Below are 19,053 nucleotides of genomic sequence, written 5' to 3'. Positions count from 1 at the left end.
CAAACGTGTGGGTGCTGGCAACTAATGGATAATCCCAGCTGGTTTCTGTGAAAAGACGGCCAGAGCAAATCTCCCAGCTGAAGAAAAAATAAAATACAGCATAGCGATACCATCTGCCGGTCCCAGTTTCACTCTGCACACTCATATTCAGAGAACTACTTCTTTTGTCAGACATGCCCATCTTCACAGCCTCCAGCCTCCCAAATCAGATGCTGGTCAGCAGAACATCCACCTGTCCCAGCCTATCAAGTAGACAGCCTGAAGTTGAAATGAGGCAGAAATCATGGTCTGTCTAGTAACACAGACCAGGAAACCTCTTTCTTTAAATATTAGCCTCCATGGTATCATCAGAGGTGAAAGAAAGACAAATCATAGGCCCAGGATGGATAGGTGAGAATACTGCATTTTACAAAAGCCACATTTTGAACAATGAAGATTTATGAGCAAAACCAAAACTTTTAAATTGCATAAACAATTTATGTTACTCAATTTGTTGATAGTTTTCCTAACAAAATTATTTTATTCTGTTTTACCTAAGTAGAAACAGTCCTAAATGCTTTGTGTTTTTCTTTTCACCAAATAATTTTCAATCCCTTCAGTGAAAAGAAAATTCCAGCTTCCTAGGAGAAGAAAGATAAATAAACTGTAAAATGTGAAAAGTGATCGTAAAATAGGGTTGTGGAAAGCCAGAGAGGGGTAAGTGACAGAAAAGAACACATGCCATGCACTCTGTCCAGGCTACCAGTAAATAACGACCAAGACTAAAACACACCACGAGTCTGCAGGGTTACTTTAGCTCATCAAGCTAAGACTGAGTTCAGCTAAGTGGTGTATTTTTAAAGCTCTCAGATAGGACCCACAATGTGAACAAATTTAAATTCAGACACAGGCAATCCTTAAACAGAATGTAAGTTCAAGAGATCTGATCATCACCCCTCCCAAAAAAAAAATCAATTTCATTTTCTATTTCATACCACTTTCACTTCATTTTATTTTGGATTAAGAAAGTAGAACGTTTTGAAAGAGGCCACTTTTCCCCTCACAGACATCCTTACAAACTGTAAAACTATTGGTGGTTGAATAAAGTAACCAGTTTAATTTTACAACCAATAATGACTAAATGAAAAGCACTGTTTTTATGATTACTAGTTAACTAGGCTAAGTGAGAAAGAGACACCATCAAATTTCCTATTTTAAAAAAACACAAATGGCTTATTCTGATTACTAATTTTGTCTTTTAATTTCTTTTTCTTGTGTTATTCCAGTGCCTCAGCCCTTCAGCACACTGCTTAAAAGGAAGGTATGCATTCTTGTTTCTTTCTGGTTTTAATAGAAAGACTATTAAAAATGTTATCATGAAATATGATTTCTCACTCTACGTTTTTGGTATTTTACTTTATCAGATTAAAGAAATTTCAGATCCTTTTATTCCGAGTCTGTTAAAAGGTCTTCTTTTTCCCTTTTGGTTAATTACAGGAAATATATCAAAAGTTTTTAAGGTCTATTGAAGCAATCGTGTATAATTTTTCTACCTTTAATTTTTTAATCCTCCATTGTTGAGAATTACATTAATACACACTACAAAATTCTATTTATTTGTCTTTCATTTAGGGTATTTTCATCTGTATTTACTGATATCTGTAATTTTCCTTAAAATTTTTTTTTTTTTTTGTAATGTCTAAGCCTAGCTTTGTTTTGTATGTCATGAGTTTTTTGAGCAGCTTATTCTTTTTCTGTTTCCTGACAGGTTATATAATAAAGGAAATAATCTATTCTGTGAAGTCATGGTAACGCTTTCCTATAAATATTCTAGGTCTTCTGGTAAGAAAGGAAGAGGGGAAGACTAGGTTACCTTAATCTTCTTGAGTCTCTTTTGACATTTATACTTTTCCAGAAATTTTTATCATTTTCACATTGTAAGGATTTCAAGTTGCCTAAATAGTATTTTCTTCTGAGTCAATGCAACACAGTTTTAAGATTATAAACTATAAAGGCAGACAATTTAGGTTTGAGTAGTAAATAGTGTCTTTAATTTTATTCTTTTTCTTGATCAATCTGCTCGATTATCGTCAAGAGGTTTACCTATTTTGAATTTTCTCTTAACATTTTTTTTAAAAAATTTTATAGGCAATGGCTAACAAACTTACTGACATACTCTATCCGTTTCTGTGTTCACCATCATTTTATATATATCATTTCTTCCTCCTGGATTGCTTAACAGATTTTGAATTGTACTGAATTCAGTGTATTGAATCTGCATACATATACTTTCTTAGTCTTTGTATATATGTAAATGTCTTTATCTCTTGAATACTGAATGTACATAACATTCTAAGTTTACAGTTATTTCTCTTTACCTTTTGGAAGATGTCACTCTATCATCTTATAGCTTCTATCATATATTTGCTGTTCCTTGATGAACAATTTATTTTCTCTGATAGTCTGTTAGTTTTTTGGTTTCGATATTACATTCTGCAAGAAGCATATATAGATGTAGGTTTCTTACATATCCTGCTTACCTTTAATTTGGAAATTTCTTTAAAAATACTACTTCTTTGTCATTTATTCCCTTTTAATTCACTTATATCTTTTAGACATATTCTTCAGTGATTTGTGTTTGAAGCAAAAGGAATATGGCAGAGTGAGGAATTACTCTATAATTATAAGTATCACTACTAATTATGCCCAAAATAGTTATCTAAGAATTGAAGTCAACTCTTGAAAGCCAATATTACACTACACTGACTAGTGTTTTCTTAACTCTCTTTTCCATGAAATCATTCACGGCCCCACTACAGATTGTACAGAATCAAAAGGAGTTATAGAGGAGTGTTTAACATACTTTTCAGAGCTTAGGCTAGAATATAGTCTCTCTGTGGTTTTTATTGATCCCATATTCCACTTCTATGCCAAACGTCTAACACATAATCAATATATGTAACATATGCATGTTTGTAAAATAAAATTCTAACCATTAAACCTCATTTTCCCACTTCCTTCCACTGTAAATTGAGTGACTTCATCTATCCTACTGACTATTGAGCTCTGCTAAGCAGTCTCCATAAGAACCAGTTTTCTGCACTACAGAAGAAATAAGAAATTTATGCCATCAATGAGCATTAGAGGTCATACAGATAGTTACCATTTAGCATCTGAACAAATGCACATACGCAGTATAACTGTTTCAAAACTATGTATTTCACACATGCACAAAACTTTTCTTCAATGCCAGAAGACAAAGCCTCAAGACATTTTTTTTAATTCTAGTGTGTAACTTCCCCAAACTAGATCTATACCTCATTAACGGTTAACCAGCACAGTGTTCAGATGTGCTTGCTTTTTCTCAGACAATTTTTACAGAATTTCTCTTTGGTGATCATAATGACAAAAGGAGATGAACAATGTGATTTCAAATTTCATACTAAATATAAAGGTTTCTTTCATTTTGATTTCTGATAACCCAATTTGTCCAATCAGGAGTCAAAGACTAGAAGTTTGTCATTGTAATTAAGTCTGCCCTTATCAAATTCATGGCTTCTAATCCCAGATAGCATTCTGTTTCAGTTTGTCATCTTGGGCTCTTTTCTCTTAGTATTGGTTTTCTATATCAATTTTTTTCAGCTTTACACTTTAAATTTTGAGGAGTAATTTATATGCCTATTGTAAGTTTTGACAAATGCATATACATTTGCATATACAAATGCATATACTGTGGTGTCGCCACCACAGTAATCAAGCTGAACATTTCCAGCTTCCCGGGATTCCCTGTGCTCTTTGGCAGTCATGCAATCAATCTGCCTTCATCCCTAGCAATCACTGATCTTATTACGTTCTTGGTTGGTTTTGCCATTTGTAAAATTTCAGATAAGTGCAGTTCACAATACATACTTTCTATCTGTCTTCTTCCATGTTCATGTTCTTAAGATTCATCCACATTACTGCATAGACCAGTATGATGTATAGTATTCCACTGTCTGAACATAATATAATTTGTCTATCTGATTACCAGAAGATGGGCATCTGGGTTGTTTCCATTTTTTGGCCCCCATGAATAGACTGCTGCTATAAACAAACATGTACAAATATTTTAGTGAAAGTATGCTTTTATTTCTCTCAGAATAACTTAATAGAATTATATTCAAACAAAAAACTGGGAGTCTTTAAAAATATAATTTACTTCACATAAATGAAAGACCTTCTTTTTATTCATCCTGAAGTAATCGTCTCTTAAAAAAGAAACAAAGCTTACTATACAAATAACAGTTACGTCTCTGTATGGTATAAGTGCACAATTACCATATAACATGCATTTCAAGTCCTCCCCTCAAAGACTCAATTTTGCACCTGCTACCCATTGGAGGTTTGGAAGCGTATGTAATTAAGGAGACCTAGGACATAATCTTTATGTTGTAAAATATGAAGGCATAAACAGGATAAGAAATGAGAGATCATTTTCAGAAAACCCAGTGTTTAAAATAGACTCATTTAAAGAAATTATTCAAATTCTCCTTTTTAGTTTCACAGCTGTAAGTACTAAAAAGCCTAATGTGGTTTTTGACAACTACAAATATAAGCACATGATATCAATTCACAGAACTGAGAGAGCCGGTGAGTGGGAATGCAACAATTAATTCTAGTTTTTAATCTCTTGTGAAGCAGAGTGACTGAAAACAAGTGTGGTCACCTTATTTCATGGCTTGGACTCCAAAGGTGCGAGGTTGGATCAAGTAGTCAATCTAGCATCATCCTATCATCTTAACAATACATTATAGATTGCACTTAGGAGGATATCTGATTTTAGTTAAAAGTAGGGCTCAGTTCTCACTCTGTCTGACTGATTTACTAGGCCTGATTGTAACTCAGCAAGGACAAATCATCAAAAGGACCTATATAAAACAGGAGAGAGGTAAAGGGTGGGGGGAGGGGAGAAGGAATCTATGGATATTCAGAGAAAAAGATTATGTGCAGTTAGAGCAAATAAAAAAGCAACTTCAGGAAGGAGGCAACTTAATGCCCTTGGATGGGCAAGAAACGTGATGGTGTAAAATAATGTGTTACTACTAGTGCTTCAATCTTGGACTAAAATCAGGTTTCAAAAGATTGGGTGTTTAAATGCAATGTAGTAGCTTAGAGTAGGTACTAGACCAGAAAAAAAGGACATTAGTGGGAAAACTGGTGAAATCCAGATAAATCTGGAGTTTAATTAATTGTAACACATCAATGTTGAGTTATATAGGAACCACCCTTGGATGGAAGTCTAGTCCTACAGAAGACAGATCCAACTTCTTGAAGGTCTAAACAAGAAGAAACTGCAAATATCAGAAGATGTAAGGAACCCATTACTGCCTCAGGAAGTAGTGTATTTCCTTCTTGTGGATAGAGAGATAGCTGTATTACCCTTATCACTTCAATAAATAGAAGGGTTATTTTCATGGAGGGGGTAATAACAATGTGATAGACATCATGATGACACTAACATTGAATATGAATAAGAATGTGGGCTCTGAAGTAATTAGACCCTACGTCTGAGTCTCAGCTCTGCCTTATTTCCTGATCCATAAAATGAGGATGAAAATAAATAAAATCTCCCTTATAAACTTATTATGAGAGTTAAATGAGATGAAGCATATAGAAGCTTGGCATAGTGCTTAGCACATAGCAAATATTCAGAAACAGTTATTTTTTATTATTGCATTATTATCTCTCAAACTTCTAACTTCTATTTATATCAGTTGATTCAGATGAAAATAAAAGAAATAACCCAAAGAAATCTAGGTAGCATCTATAAAACTGTGAAGTTGCGGAATAAAAACTTTACATCCTGGAGGTATAGTTATTATATTCATCACTTTTTATTACTAGTAATTGGGATACTGGAGAAGAAAAATAAATGTAAGAAGCCCAGAAAATATTTAAGGATGGACTATATATTTTGGTAAGAGAATAATTCAGATAAGGGAATGAGAAACTAGGAACTAAAAATGGAATGAATATGAGACCTGGGAAGAAAATGCTTGCCCAGACAGGAATCAATACAAGTTAGTACTGTGTAGAAGGTGCTATGTTTTGTCTGAGTGCAGTACAATCCTAACAATAGGAACAATAATACAGCAATGACAGTAGCAGCAGTAACTAATACTCACACAGTTCACACTAACCATGTGTCAGTTACTGTTCTAAATGCATGGTGTATAAACTCACTTAACCTATTAATTCTTAGAAGAAATCACTTAAGCTTAAGAGTCCTATAGATCTGGACTTAAATCCCAGCCCTGTCATTAAGGATCAAACATGTTACTTCACTTCTCTGAGTTTTAGTTTCCTCATCTCTAACCGAGAGTGAGAATACCTAACCCACAGGAATAATATGAGGATTATCTGAGCCTATAAACATAAAGAACTGATCTGTGTGCCTGACAAGATAACAGAAACCCTGTATAAGTATCTTTATCATTGCTGTTAATATTAAAACTATTAATTTTTAGGACCGAAAACATCAATCTGAAGACACACAGACTAACGTTTTGAAAGGGGGAACTATTGTCTTCCTTCCTAAGTTCTTCTTCAAGCTCCTTGAAAAATTATAAAGCATTCTATGATATTAAGCTTTTCTCAGAATGAACTACACATGGATAAGAAGGATATTATAAAGAAATAAACTTAGTCTAGTTTTAAAGTTGTTTTTTTTTTTCCCACTAGGAACAGCAGTGGTGAAAATACTACAGCTCCTTAAAGTAAATAGTGCTGAAAAGAATGACAATGGCATATGGCTGGGGGAATATTCCAAAGAGACTACTCTATGCAGCCATCCCCTGTTCTTTTCTCTGCCTTTTAAGGTCATGGTAACATGATAGAAAAATCTGGGACTCACACCATCTGTCTAGACAGTTCTATCACTGCTCATTTCTCTTGTTAAATAATCAGTACACTTCACACTTCCCAAACACTGCTACTATAAAGAGCATTTAAAGCAGAATGAGAAAAGCTTTTTCTATCCAGAAATATAGTGGTTAGAAATGAACAGTTCTTTGGAGGCTTACGGGTTTCAGATCATGTCAGTGAGGAGAAAGAAATGCAAGCTTTACAAAGAAATGCGAGAATAAAGAACTATAATACTAGTTCTAGGAATTATCCTTCTTAGAAAAAAGGTGAAATTCTCATATGAGTTCTCTATGAATAGATGTGGCAGTTTAACATTGAGATAATTATACAGGTTTCTGTGAATTTTCATAAGACTAAGAAGAGGACCTGCTTTTCCTTTACTAGTAGTAATAGCAGTAATAATAACAGTAGCTGATAATTACTTAGCACTCAGGATATGCTTAATACTGTTCAAAATGCTTTTTGCATATTAACTCACTTAATCCTTAAAACCGTTCAATGTAGTGTTTTCTATTATTATTCCCAATCTACACTTGAGGAAACTTAGGTACAGAGAGGTTACATAACTTGTCCAATATAAAATAGCTGGGAAAATGTAGATCTGGGATTCAAAGGTATGCAGCAGTCTGCATACCTTTCATTTCTACACTATCTTATAGGGTTTTGCTTTTAAGCCTCTAAATTATACATTTCAACTTGACATTTTTATCATATTTTAAATAAGCAAACGGTGGCTGAATGTTAAAATACTACCTCTACTCACCTAGCCAGAGAACATCAATTATATATTAACTTACTAATTTTTGCCATACTCAGCATGGTGTTTGTTGTCATAAGCAAAACAATTTTTTATACTGAATAAAAGTTTCAAGAACATGCTCTGGAGTCTGTGTCAATTTGGGTATACTTTATGAGTTTGAGAAAGAAGTTTGGGTTACTCTCAGTCCTCCTGTAAAAGTTTCAGTTTTCATGAAGACTATTTGCCTTCAAATAAAGACTGAGTGGGAGGAAAACTGGACCTCCGCATGCAAAAAAAAAAAATGAAACTAGACCACTAACTCTCACTGTGCACAAAAATCAACTCAAAAGGGATGAAAGAACTGGACATAAGACCTGAAACCATAAAATATATAGAAGAAAATATAGGTAAAACACTACAAGACATACATCTCAGAAACATCTTTAAAGAATCATCACCCAAAGCAGTGATAGTGACGGCAAAGATGAACACCTGGGATTACATCAAACTGAAAAGCTTCTGTACAGCAAGAGAGACATTAACCAGAACAGAGAGATACCCACTGACTGGGAAAAAATCTTTGCACTCCATTCAACTGATAAGGGTCTAATCACAAAGATATACAAAGAACTCACACAGCTCAACAAAAACAAAATAAACAATCCAGTCAAGAAATGGGCAGAAGAACTCAAAAGACAATTCTCCAAAGAGGAAATGCAAATGGCCAACAGGCATATGAAAAAATGTTCAACATCCCATATAATCAGGGAAATGCGAATCAAAACCACACTAAGATAAAACCTTACACCAGTAAGAATGGCACATATCAAAAAAACAAGCAACAACAAATGTTGGCAAGGATGCGGTGGAAAAGGAACTCTCCTACATTGCTGGTGGGAGTGCAAACTGGTCCAACCATTGTGGAAAGTTGTCTGGAGGTTCCTCAGTCTACTAAAAACAGAGCTACCATACGATCCAGCAATCTACCCAAAGAACACAAAAACAGTGATTCAAAAGAGCACCTCTACCCCTATATTTATTGCAGCACCATTTACCAAATGCCCAAAAATAGATGACTGGATCAAGAAGATGTGGTATATATACACAACAATGGAATATTATTCAGCAATTGAAAACGATAAACTCATGCCATTCGCAGCAACGTGAATGGAGCTAGAAGGAATCATGCTCAGTGAAATAAGCCAGAAGGAAAAAGAAAAATATCGGATGGTTTCACTTATAACAGTGATATAAGGGAACCAAATAAGACATCAGTGCAAAAAAAAATAATAACAGTACAAAACACAACAAAGCAAAAACAGACAAGACATACTTTAGGGGAAGAGGAGGGAGAGGGATGAGAGGGAGGGAGGGAGGAGCACAGGGGACTGTGGTGATGGTGCATGGGTGCCTTCTGGACGGAAATTCTATGGGGACTCAATCTGAGGGGATGGGGGAAAGCAAATATTGTCTAAAATTTAAAAAAAATGATAAATGTTAAAGTAAAAAAATAAATTTAAAAAAAGGAAAAAAAACAAAAAACAAAAAACTGAGTGATCCCAGTAGGGTAAGTAAGTGCACCCAGGAGAAACGAATATGAGCTTGGAATTCTCTTCCAGTGTTACAGAATATTCCTCACTGTGCCCAAACTCAAATGTATTCAATGAAAGAAGTCCCAATCTAAGCTATTTGAAGTAAATTTATGCTACTGGCCACATAACTACCATAATAATGACAGTGATGATAGTTATCATTATATTAATACTATGAGGTAATTACAGTGATAACCACCATTTAATGATAACAATAAGTCAAGGATTATGCTCAGTGCCTCACTATGTCAGGTATATTAGGGAGGCATTGAGGAATACTGGTTGAAAGCATGAACTTAAGAGACAGACTACTCACTCATTCCTTCACTTATTTGTTGTGTGACCTTGATCAAATTACTTAAATTCTCATTCCCACTCATTTCTCTCTCTCTCTCCTTCTCTCTCTCTCTCTCCCCCCACCTCTCTTTCCTGAAAATAAGCCAATTGTATAGGAAAGGAGAGCAGTTACAGTCATTTTCGTTTCTTATCAAATTTGACTGTGGTTGCATTTAAAAAAAGAATTAAAAAATGCCAATTAACACACAGAATTTCAGCAATTCTGAGACATTTTTCTCCTTAATTTTTCCCTTTGTGACCTAAGTGTCTTAGCATTATAACTAGTGGTGTTTTTTTCCTTTCTTAGAAGTATGTAAAATAGTGGAGGATCTTACAATCCATATCATTTTACATTTGACAAAATATGGCAGCCACTAAGCCCAATGGGCATCCTTTAAGGATTAACTCTCAGTTTATGTTAAAGGCACATCCCAGAGACTGCCCAGCATTTAAGGCCTCAACGAAATTCAAGCCCAATTTCCTCACTTGAACTTCACTTTACCCTGAAAAGTTTTTACTGATCCTTAGCCATCCCCATCAAATTAGCAAACTTCTATGGCTCTGACTATTAATCAATGTTTTTGGTTCAGGTTCTAGGCTTCATTTTCGTGTTCCTGTTTTGGTTTTTCCCTTTGTGGTGACAAAAGGGCTTGTAATCATGATGATTCGTTGGACTGTTAAACCCAGTGACACTTATCCTCACAGGCTGTCCTTACATGTGTTCTTCACCCGCAATTATCAGGGAGCTCCATGAGTAAGCTGGGAGTATTAGCTACTAGTGGAGCCTTGACAGTCTGACAGTCTGTCTGTTTTTTTTTTTTAATTTTTAAAAAATTTCTAGTTTCTGAAGTTAGTGCTATAGCCCATTTTGGAAGTACTTATCTGATTCATACTTAAATTTTTTTCCTGTTTTGGCCTGAGTGCCGCCATTCCACATATGGTCAGTTTCTTCATAGAAGAAAAAAATGTCAAGTTTGACATCATCTTTTCCCTGGAAAGATAGTTCCAAGCTGTCTTCTACCTAGAGGGAAGATGAAACAAAGGAAATACATTTTTATTTAAAAAAATATGTTTTATGTAGGGATAGTATTAATTCTATGACATGTTTTTTCAAATTGCAACACCTGAAAAATTGGAATGGATCAATAGCATGCCATCATTTGAGTTCTTTCTTAAGTGAATAAAATAATTTTGCTTCTTACAATTGGTGACAACTCAGAGTAAATAACTTACAGTTGTTAAATTATCACTTCACAGAATATTCTCTTCCTGAGCTCCTTTCTGACTAAAGAAGGAATGGAACCATTAAAAAAAATTATTCCCTTTAGTAACCAAGTAAAACTATCAGGAAATAAATCATCACAATCAATCAACACGTACTTAAGTAAATGTGGTATTATAGAAATTTACATATATACCAAAGTTTATTACACTGTGTAATTGAAAAAAAAAAAGAAATAAAAGTTTAAAAATAGGAAAAAATTCTGAGCCCCTTTCCCTAAAGAAATATCCTATAAAGAATGATGCCTCCACTGGTTTTGGTGCGCCTGTCTGCTACAGCACTAGTGGCATATTAACTATCTGCGTGGTTTTTTCCCCTCTCAATGAGACAGTGAATCCCTCAAGGGTAAAGACGATAATTTATCCATCTTTGTGTCTCAGATGCACGCACAGCACTAGGCAAAAGTAAGTTGTTGAGAGAAAAGGTTTTGCCAAATGACGAGCATTCTATTCCTTTGATTTGACCTCAGAAAAATGTTTTATTAATTTTTAAATAAAATTTTAAAATTTTATTAGTTTTAATAAACTAGAATGACTACAATGAGGGAAATAACCTTCTAGTGATGAAACATACTCTACTTGCTTTCCAGGACAACGTCTCCCTGGGAACAGGCAGATAAAGAGTAAAATGATCACGGGCTTAGTGTATAAGTATAAAAATTATCTAAGGGAGACTTCATCTAAGCCATGATGACTTATTCTTAATTGGTCTATATGAAAATTGTTGTGGCCTAGGACAAGTGAAATAAACATGAAATCAAGTAATTGTTTGAAATAATTCAGTATTTCTACCCCTTAGCAATTGATGAATGTATCTTGTTGACAATGTGCCTAAGTGTACATAAATTTAAATGTCTCATGAGAAATGATATAACTTCAGGTAGGGCAGGTGGGAATATTATTTATTTTATTAACTATGAACTATGTTCTATTAGTAATACTGTAGCCAGCATAATAACAAATTAATCTGTAAGAGTCCAAGGTCTTTCTGTTTCTCGTAATCCTTAGTAAGCCAGATTTTTAGTTTTTCACAAATAGAGGAGAAGTCATAAGTGGTAACAAGTTTTTGTTGAACTCTTCTTGGTCAAGAGTGAGTGATAAAATGATGTATGCAATATTCTTCATTTTTCAGACTTTGTACTTAGGAGGAAGTAAAGCAGATTTTTATCACTGACCTTCCCAAATTTATGTTTGAGTGGCAGTCCTGCATCCTGAAACGCTGAAATTATATCAGATTTGTAATCTTGAATAAAAATTCCTAGGTCGACATCTTTACTATAAGGAATAATATTGCACTGCCGATACCATCCTAAAAACAAAAAAGAAAAGGAATAAACTTAGGTTTGGAAAAAATTAAAAATTAGTGATTACATAGGATAATATCTGTAAGATTTTATTTCATAGGATTAGACTTAGGATGCTTTACCAAAATTATCTTTTAAAATATTAAAACCCAGGGCCTCCCTGATGGCACAGGCGGTTAAGCGCTGCACTGTGAAGCTGTCCGCAGCCTCTGCAGTGCAGGTTCGATCCCCGCCAGCCAGGGAGAAACCCACATGGCGCAGCAGACCTCTTCCGTCTCACCCACTACTCCCCTTAGCAGTGTATTTCATCAGTCTGCCTGTTCTGTTCCCTGCTCTGTCTCTCGTGAATCCTCTCACCCTCCTGCACATTTGGCCTGTACCCCAGTTCTTGTATAAATAAATAAATCTTAAAAAAATATTAAAAAAATAAAATATTAAAATCCAAAATAAAATCCATGGTTATAGGAACCACCTGTTGAAGAACCTATCTTTGTTTAGCACTTGGACTCCATTAAAACTTTTGTAATGTATTTTAATTTCTTAATAAACTATAGCCTTATAATGTTAATTGGGCCATGCACTAAAAAACAAATTAGGTTACTGGTTTGGTGGCATAACATATATATGAAGAGGTATGAACTTATACTCCTTAACACATATACAGTGTTGTAAAGCAATGTTACCTCCATAAAATAAATAATTTTTAAAACTTTAGATACTTTTTCTCCCCATTCATCAGCACACAGCAGGTTTACTTAGGAAAAAAGGATAAGGAAAGACAGATGCCTGCACAGACACAGATGGGCAGTCTTAAAGGACAAGAACTGCCAAAACTTAAGATACTTTTGAGAAAGTTTAATCATAAACCTCAAATGATGGAGGCTATTAAAATATGCTAAAAACATAATTTCATTATTGTGTTTAGCCAATATTCTTTTCCTGAGTAGTAATTTGTAGAACTTAACAGCTCTGAACAGATTGAATCTGATGGGCCATATAAAAGAGGAGAGCAGTATTAATCCCAATTTTCAGCACACTGTCAAAAGAGAATTCTAAGTATTTAACTATGTATCCATTTCTCAATTAGGTGCTACAGTATTATTCTAAAGTATAAAATTTATACCTTATTACTATAAGATATAATAACAGGGCCTCCTCTATTATACTTCCAATCCTCCATCCAGATTATTTTAAGAATAAATAGATGTTTAGAACTACCTTTACAGGCATTGTTTATTGGATAATATTGTTTAGAATTCTAAATCTTTAAATTAATTTGACATAGAGACCTAGCATATGTTCCTACTTCTAGTCTGAGAAAAACATTATAATCCACATCTCAGAATCAAAAGAATATAAAAGGCAGTGATGTCCAATCAGTGACAGTATTCAATGGTTTTTGAAATACCTTATGACACTCCCTTTTATCTTCCTCTCATCAGAATCTTTTGGTGCAATGCAAGCTATCTATATGATATGTGAGCAAAGAAATAGAATAGAGTTCTTTTAAAAGTGCAGTAATGATCTTTGGGATAGAAATAATAAAATGCTAATCTAGATTACCTCAGAATCAATATCAGTCTCTGTATTCTGATATAAATTTTATACATATTACTCACAACATTTGGCCTTCCTATTTTCTGCATCTCAAATTAATTTGTTCTAAGGAAATCAAAAAATCCTTTCTCCATGCAATGTTTATCCTGCCTATAAATGATATTTCAAATATCACTGATGTTTTGTCATTTCAAGCAGTCATTCCCTGTAGCCAAAGAGGATGAAATGGCAAAAAGAAACATAAAGCAAGAATTTTACCTAGACAAGTTCCACTGCTCAGCCAGAACTGTACCCCCAATTTCTTTAATGTTTTGGCTGCTAGTTGCAACAATTCCTTTGCACTCTTCCGAAAGGTCATAGCTTCCACAGTGTTATCATCAAGGTACTGCTACAGATAAAATAAGCAGATTACCAAAGCCATTTCTAACTTACAAGAAACATTTCTGTGACATCTTAATTAAATTAGAAAATTAACCCCTTATTACATCTTTTTTTGTGTTACAGAAATGAAGTTTCAGAGTTCCCTGTTCATTACACATTAAAATAAAACTATAGAAGTAGATTCTAGGAAGGACAAATTAAAGGGAAAGAATACAGGCAGGATTCCCAATGGATGAGATTCATATCTTTATCAACTTCCTTCTCCACATCACAATTTAGCAAATCAGGTAGTTGAGGGGGGGAGAGGAAGGCTAATTTTAAAAGCCACAAACATTTCGGAGGGAAAATTCATTCAATTATTCATCCATTATTCACTGATAACGGGTCTTCAGAGATGGATACTGTAGTATTGTTAGTATGAATCTGGAGCTTTGAAACTGATTATCTGTGTTCAAGTCTAGCCTCATTTCTTTTTAGCTGTGTCCCTGAGCATATCACCTCAGAGTATAAATGCAATGAGGAAAGTGACTTCATTCTTGTTTATCACTTTATCTCTAGTATCTAAAACAGAGCCCGAATACCTATTAAATGAAAGAGATAATGAAAGAATAAACTTCTCATAGATATCATGTCCTCATCAATAATAAAAGGATAATTATACTTTGCAGGCTGTGAAGATTGAGTGAGATAACAGATGACAGAAAAATGTCTAAGGAATTGTGAAGTTCTATCCAAATAAAATTTACTTAGTCTTCTTGCTTTGCTGATTTTCTTCATTTTTAGAATATTCTAGAGCTAAGGGAAGCACTACAGTGATGCCTCACTACCTAGGGGACAAAATCTAAACTTGCATGGCAGACAAGTGTATTCCAGTCCCTAACTACTGGTCCAGTCTCATCTCCACCTTCCTCACACTTCATCTTACAGCATTAACTCATGCTCTCCAAATAGATCATAATTTTTTTTAAGCCATTGTGCCTTTATGTATGTTGGTTTCTTTGTCTGAAAAGTCCTTGACTAACAAAATCTTCCAGGTTTCAGTTCCACCTACTGATAAACATTCTCTGATTTTTCTGGAAAGATATGTGTTTACTCTCCCAGTGCTCCTCTTCAGTTCATTATCGCAGACCAAAGAATTATGTTTAGTTATACATAGCAATGAAATCATATGTTCATCTTAGAATAGTTATTAATAATAGTGACCACCTGTATTAATATATATTTAATTTTTACTATAATTCTTAAATTCTAGTTGTTGATTTTACTTATAATATTTCTTTTGCTAGGTTGTAAAGATGGTTCCTTAAGGGTGAGTACTGAATCTCTCAATAACTGTCTTTACAAATTTAGTGAGTAACACAGATTGATAAATGGGTAAATAAATGATTGACTAAGTCTCTTCCATGCTTACACTATCTGAAAATATGCTTTGATTCTTTTATAACATAGTAAGAAGAAATACATTTCCTAGAATAACTGTAAGTAAGAAGTAACCCTAGGAAGTGAGGCTCCTAAAGATAAACTGACGTCTTCAGAACATACAAATTATATGGGATCCCTTCAAGTGAAAACATCCTTAGGCTATAACTTCTCATAAACATATGGTTGGGATGAAAAATGCATGTTTTTATCCTTGAAGTTCGGAGTTTGGAGTCTCAGAATTTTGATCACACTCAGTCAATGATGATTATGTAACTAATATCTTGAAACCTAAATTTCCTTACCTGTTACAGGCAAATATTTGCCTTATTTCAGGGAGTCACTGAAAGGATCACATTAAATCACAAATATCAAAACTTTACACACTATGGAAATATTACTCTAACAGTTATAGTGACTGAAGCTGTCCCCTGTGTACTCAAACTTCCACCTTTACCTACCTTTCCTAACATAACACTCCCAGAAACTGCAGTTCTTAGAAGTGACCTTTATATGTGTTTGGCCTCCCTGGTGGCACAAGGGGTTAAGCACACACTATGAAGTAATCCACTACCTCTGTAGCATGAGTTCGATCCCCGGCCAGCCAGGGAGCAACACACATGGTGAAGCAGACCTCTCCTGTCTCACCCGTTGCTCCCTCAGCAGTGTATTTCAGAAAGTCTGCCTGTTCTGTTCCCCGCTCTGTCTCTGGTGAATCTTCTCACCACCCCGTAGCATCTCTGGCCTGTACCCCAGCTCTCATATGCATAAATAAATAAATCTTTAAAAAAAAAAAAGAAGTGACCTTTATATGTGTTAAAGTGTATACACATATATACTGTTACACATTTTTATATCTGTTATAGATTCTATATAGTATGCATACATTTTTTCATTAGAAGTATCTTATATAAATCTTGGGATTATCATACCTCTAGAAAAAGACAAAATCCTAACTTAAATATATCTATTTTATATTTCCTGTTTAAGCAACCTTTCCTTAAGCCTTCTCCCAAAATGTCATAAACTAATAAGATGGCAGAAGGTACCCACTCGTTTTGGAAATGAGGAAACTAAGGCTCAGAAATTTACCCAAGTTCTCAGAGCAAATTATGGAAGGAAAACAAGAATATAGTTGTCCAGTTATAAAAAAGATGAACTCTTGCCATTTGCAATGACATGGATGGAACTGGAAGGGATTATGTTAAGTTAAAAAGTCAGAAGGAAAAAGACAACAGATGATTTCACAATATGTGGAATATAGAGGAAAAACAAAGGAATGGGAAAAACTAAACCAAAACAGACCCTAGGAATATGACTGCAGAATTAAGACTGCTAGAAGGGAAGGGATGGAAGGCGAAGGAGCCAAGGTGGGAGCGGGCTCAATGGCCTAGGGTAAAGGACCACAGGTACTTTGACTGCGGGGGTGGTTATAACATACATCGGGCAAGGTCTGAAGCTATTCCCCAAAATCATAGACAGTGTTGTAAACCAATGTTACCTCAATAAAGAAAAAACAAAAAATACAGCTGTCTAGATATTCCTAGGCTAGGTGTCCAGATATTTCCATATTCTGCCCTGTTTTTCCACTGGAATTTAACTGGCTGGAGCTTGATAATTATTTTTTGATGGTTACTGCTGAAACAAAAGCAAGTTAGGAATAATGTATATAATCCTAGTTCTAAACTTCTTGGTAGTTTGAGAATATAATCAAAAGTAAAAACTGTAAGTAAGGAGATGAACCTAGAACATCTTGTGCAAAAAAGCAAAAAAAAAAAAAATGCTCAAAAGATAATGGAAACGTATCAAAAGGGAATTGAATATGGAACAAATTAAATAATGAAACAAAAGACTATCACCCATTGAATAAAAGGGTAAACAATGAATTCATATTGATATAAGCAAATAAATAAATTTAACTTTTGAGGAAGCTATTGACAGTATTTACATAATTTTAAAGTTCTTTCACGCAAAATTCCTATTAATTACATAGGGAAAAACCAGAAACTTCACAGGGGTGAAGCTAGCAGACAGCACTTTAGTGATCAGTGTGAATGTCACCAGTAATGGGCCAAATAAAATTCGCCCAGCGCCTTTAGGATGTAATGAGACAGGCACAGCATTACCTCCTATTAAAGGTATAGAACCTGAATCGAATGAGGAAAAAACAGACAAACCCAAAATGAGGGATAATTTAAAGTGGCCTCTCGTCTTCAAAAAAAGGCTGTGTAACTAAGGCTGAAGGAGACAAAAAAGACAGGAAAATAAAAACCTGATTCCGAACTGAAATGACCTTTGGTTATAAAGGTCATTACTGGGTCAGCTAGCAAAACTTAAATGGGGATAAAACAGTAATAATACATATGCTAATTTCCTGATTTTTGTGTTAAAACACAAAAAAAAACGTAGGAGGATGTTCTTGTCTTAATGAAATGATAAATTATTTGGACTGTGGGGCATACTGTGGACAATTTACTTCCAAGAGTTCAGGAAAAAAAATTATCTGCATTTGCAACTTTTCTTGAAGTTTGTGAATATTTTCCAAAAATTATTAAAAAGGAGAAAGGGGGCTGTTTTATAATCTGATTAGATTAGTTCATGCCTGATTTACACCAGTTCTATTTAAGACTGTTTGGCGCCATCAAGTGTTCAAAGTAATGTTCACTTTAATTTGCAAACGGACCCCCTGGTATTTTTCTTTTTTTTTCCTTAAGATTTATTTATTCATGCATACAAGAACCGGGGTACAGACCAAATGCGAGGGAGGGTGAGAGGATACACCAGAGACAGAGCAGGGAACAGAACAAGCAGACTGCCCTAAATACACTGCTGAGGGGAGCAGCGGGCGAAAACAGGAGAGGTCTGTCGTGCCATGTGGGTATGTCCCCAGCCGGCCGGGAATTGAACCTGCACTGCAGAGGCTGAGGACAGCTTCACAGCACTGTGCTCAACCGCCTGTGCCACCAGGCAAGGCGCCCCACTCTGGTTTTTTTAAACATGGTTCTATCATAAGATGCTGAAGTATGAAACATTTAGGAGGATTAGAATTAAGATGATATCAGTAATATCAATATATTTGCAGAAGAGAAAAATCAATTAGGAATCACATCATTTATTTTCGTCACATCATTCATTTTTCATGATGAGAATGAACACAAAGTTCTACCTGATCCTAAATAGCACTATAGTCTTGCTATATGGTAGTACTTTAAATAGCCAAATTATGAGACTATAATTAGCTGATAAACCTCTGAACATCTGTCATCCACATGCTTTTATTCAAATGCTGATTGAGTGCTTAGCCTTAGAATTTCAAAAATAATATAATAATATGGAATTAAAAAACATGGCACTTGCTCTGCTCCCCGCTCTGGCTCTGGTGAATTCTCTCACCCTCCTGCGCTTCTGACTGTACCCAGTCAGACTGTACCCAGTGCATGTGTAAACAAACAAACAAACAAACAAATAAATAAATAAAACATGCCTCTATAAAAAAAAAATGACACTATCTTCATAGGTTCTCCATATTTTGAAACATTTACATTTTATATTGCCTCCTCAC

At 34.7% G+C, this 19,053-nt stretch overlaps 1 protein-coding gene across 7 annotated transcripts in view; it reads right to left on the bottom strand.

Moving 5' to 3' along the window:
• The window catches only part of FKTN (fukutin), a 42,150-nt gene that overhangs the window by 5,426 nt on the left and 17,671 nt on the right, over positions 1–19,053 (bottom strand). For 4 of the 7 annotated variants that reach the window (XM_037491971.2, XM_037491973.2, XM_037491970.2 and 1 more), the window contains 3 exons: positions 13,950–14,079; positions 12,006–12,139; positions 10,443–10,570 (listed from right to left, as the gene is read on the bottom strand). In XM_037491971.2, the coding sequence (XP_037347868.1) occupies positions 10,443–10,570; positions 12,006–12,139; positions 13,950–14,079 (392 nt within the window). Of the gene's footprint in view, positions 1–2,357; positions 2,473–3,888; positions 4,063–10,442; positions 10,571–12,005; positions 12,140–13,949; positions 14,080–19,053 lie in introns of all 7 variants that reach the window. The other 3 variants (XR_008549464.1, XM_054688856.1, XM_037491972.2) reach the window with 3 other exon arrangements.

The sequence above is a fragment of the Talpa occidentalis genome, unplaced genomic scaffold (assembly GCF_014898055.3).
Source record: "Talpa occidentalis isolate TD23 unplaced genomic scaffold, MPIMG_talOcc4v2.1 talOcc4.7, whole genome shotgun sequence".
Taxonomy (NCBI): Eukaryota; Metazoa; Chordata; class Mammalia; order Eulipotyphla; family Talpidae; genus Talpa; species Talpa occidentalis.
This window is presented reverse-complemented; position numbering and strand designations above follow the sequence as displayed.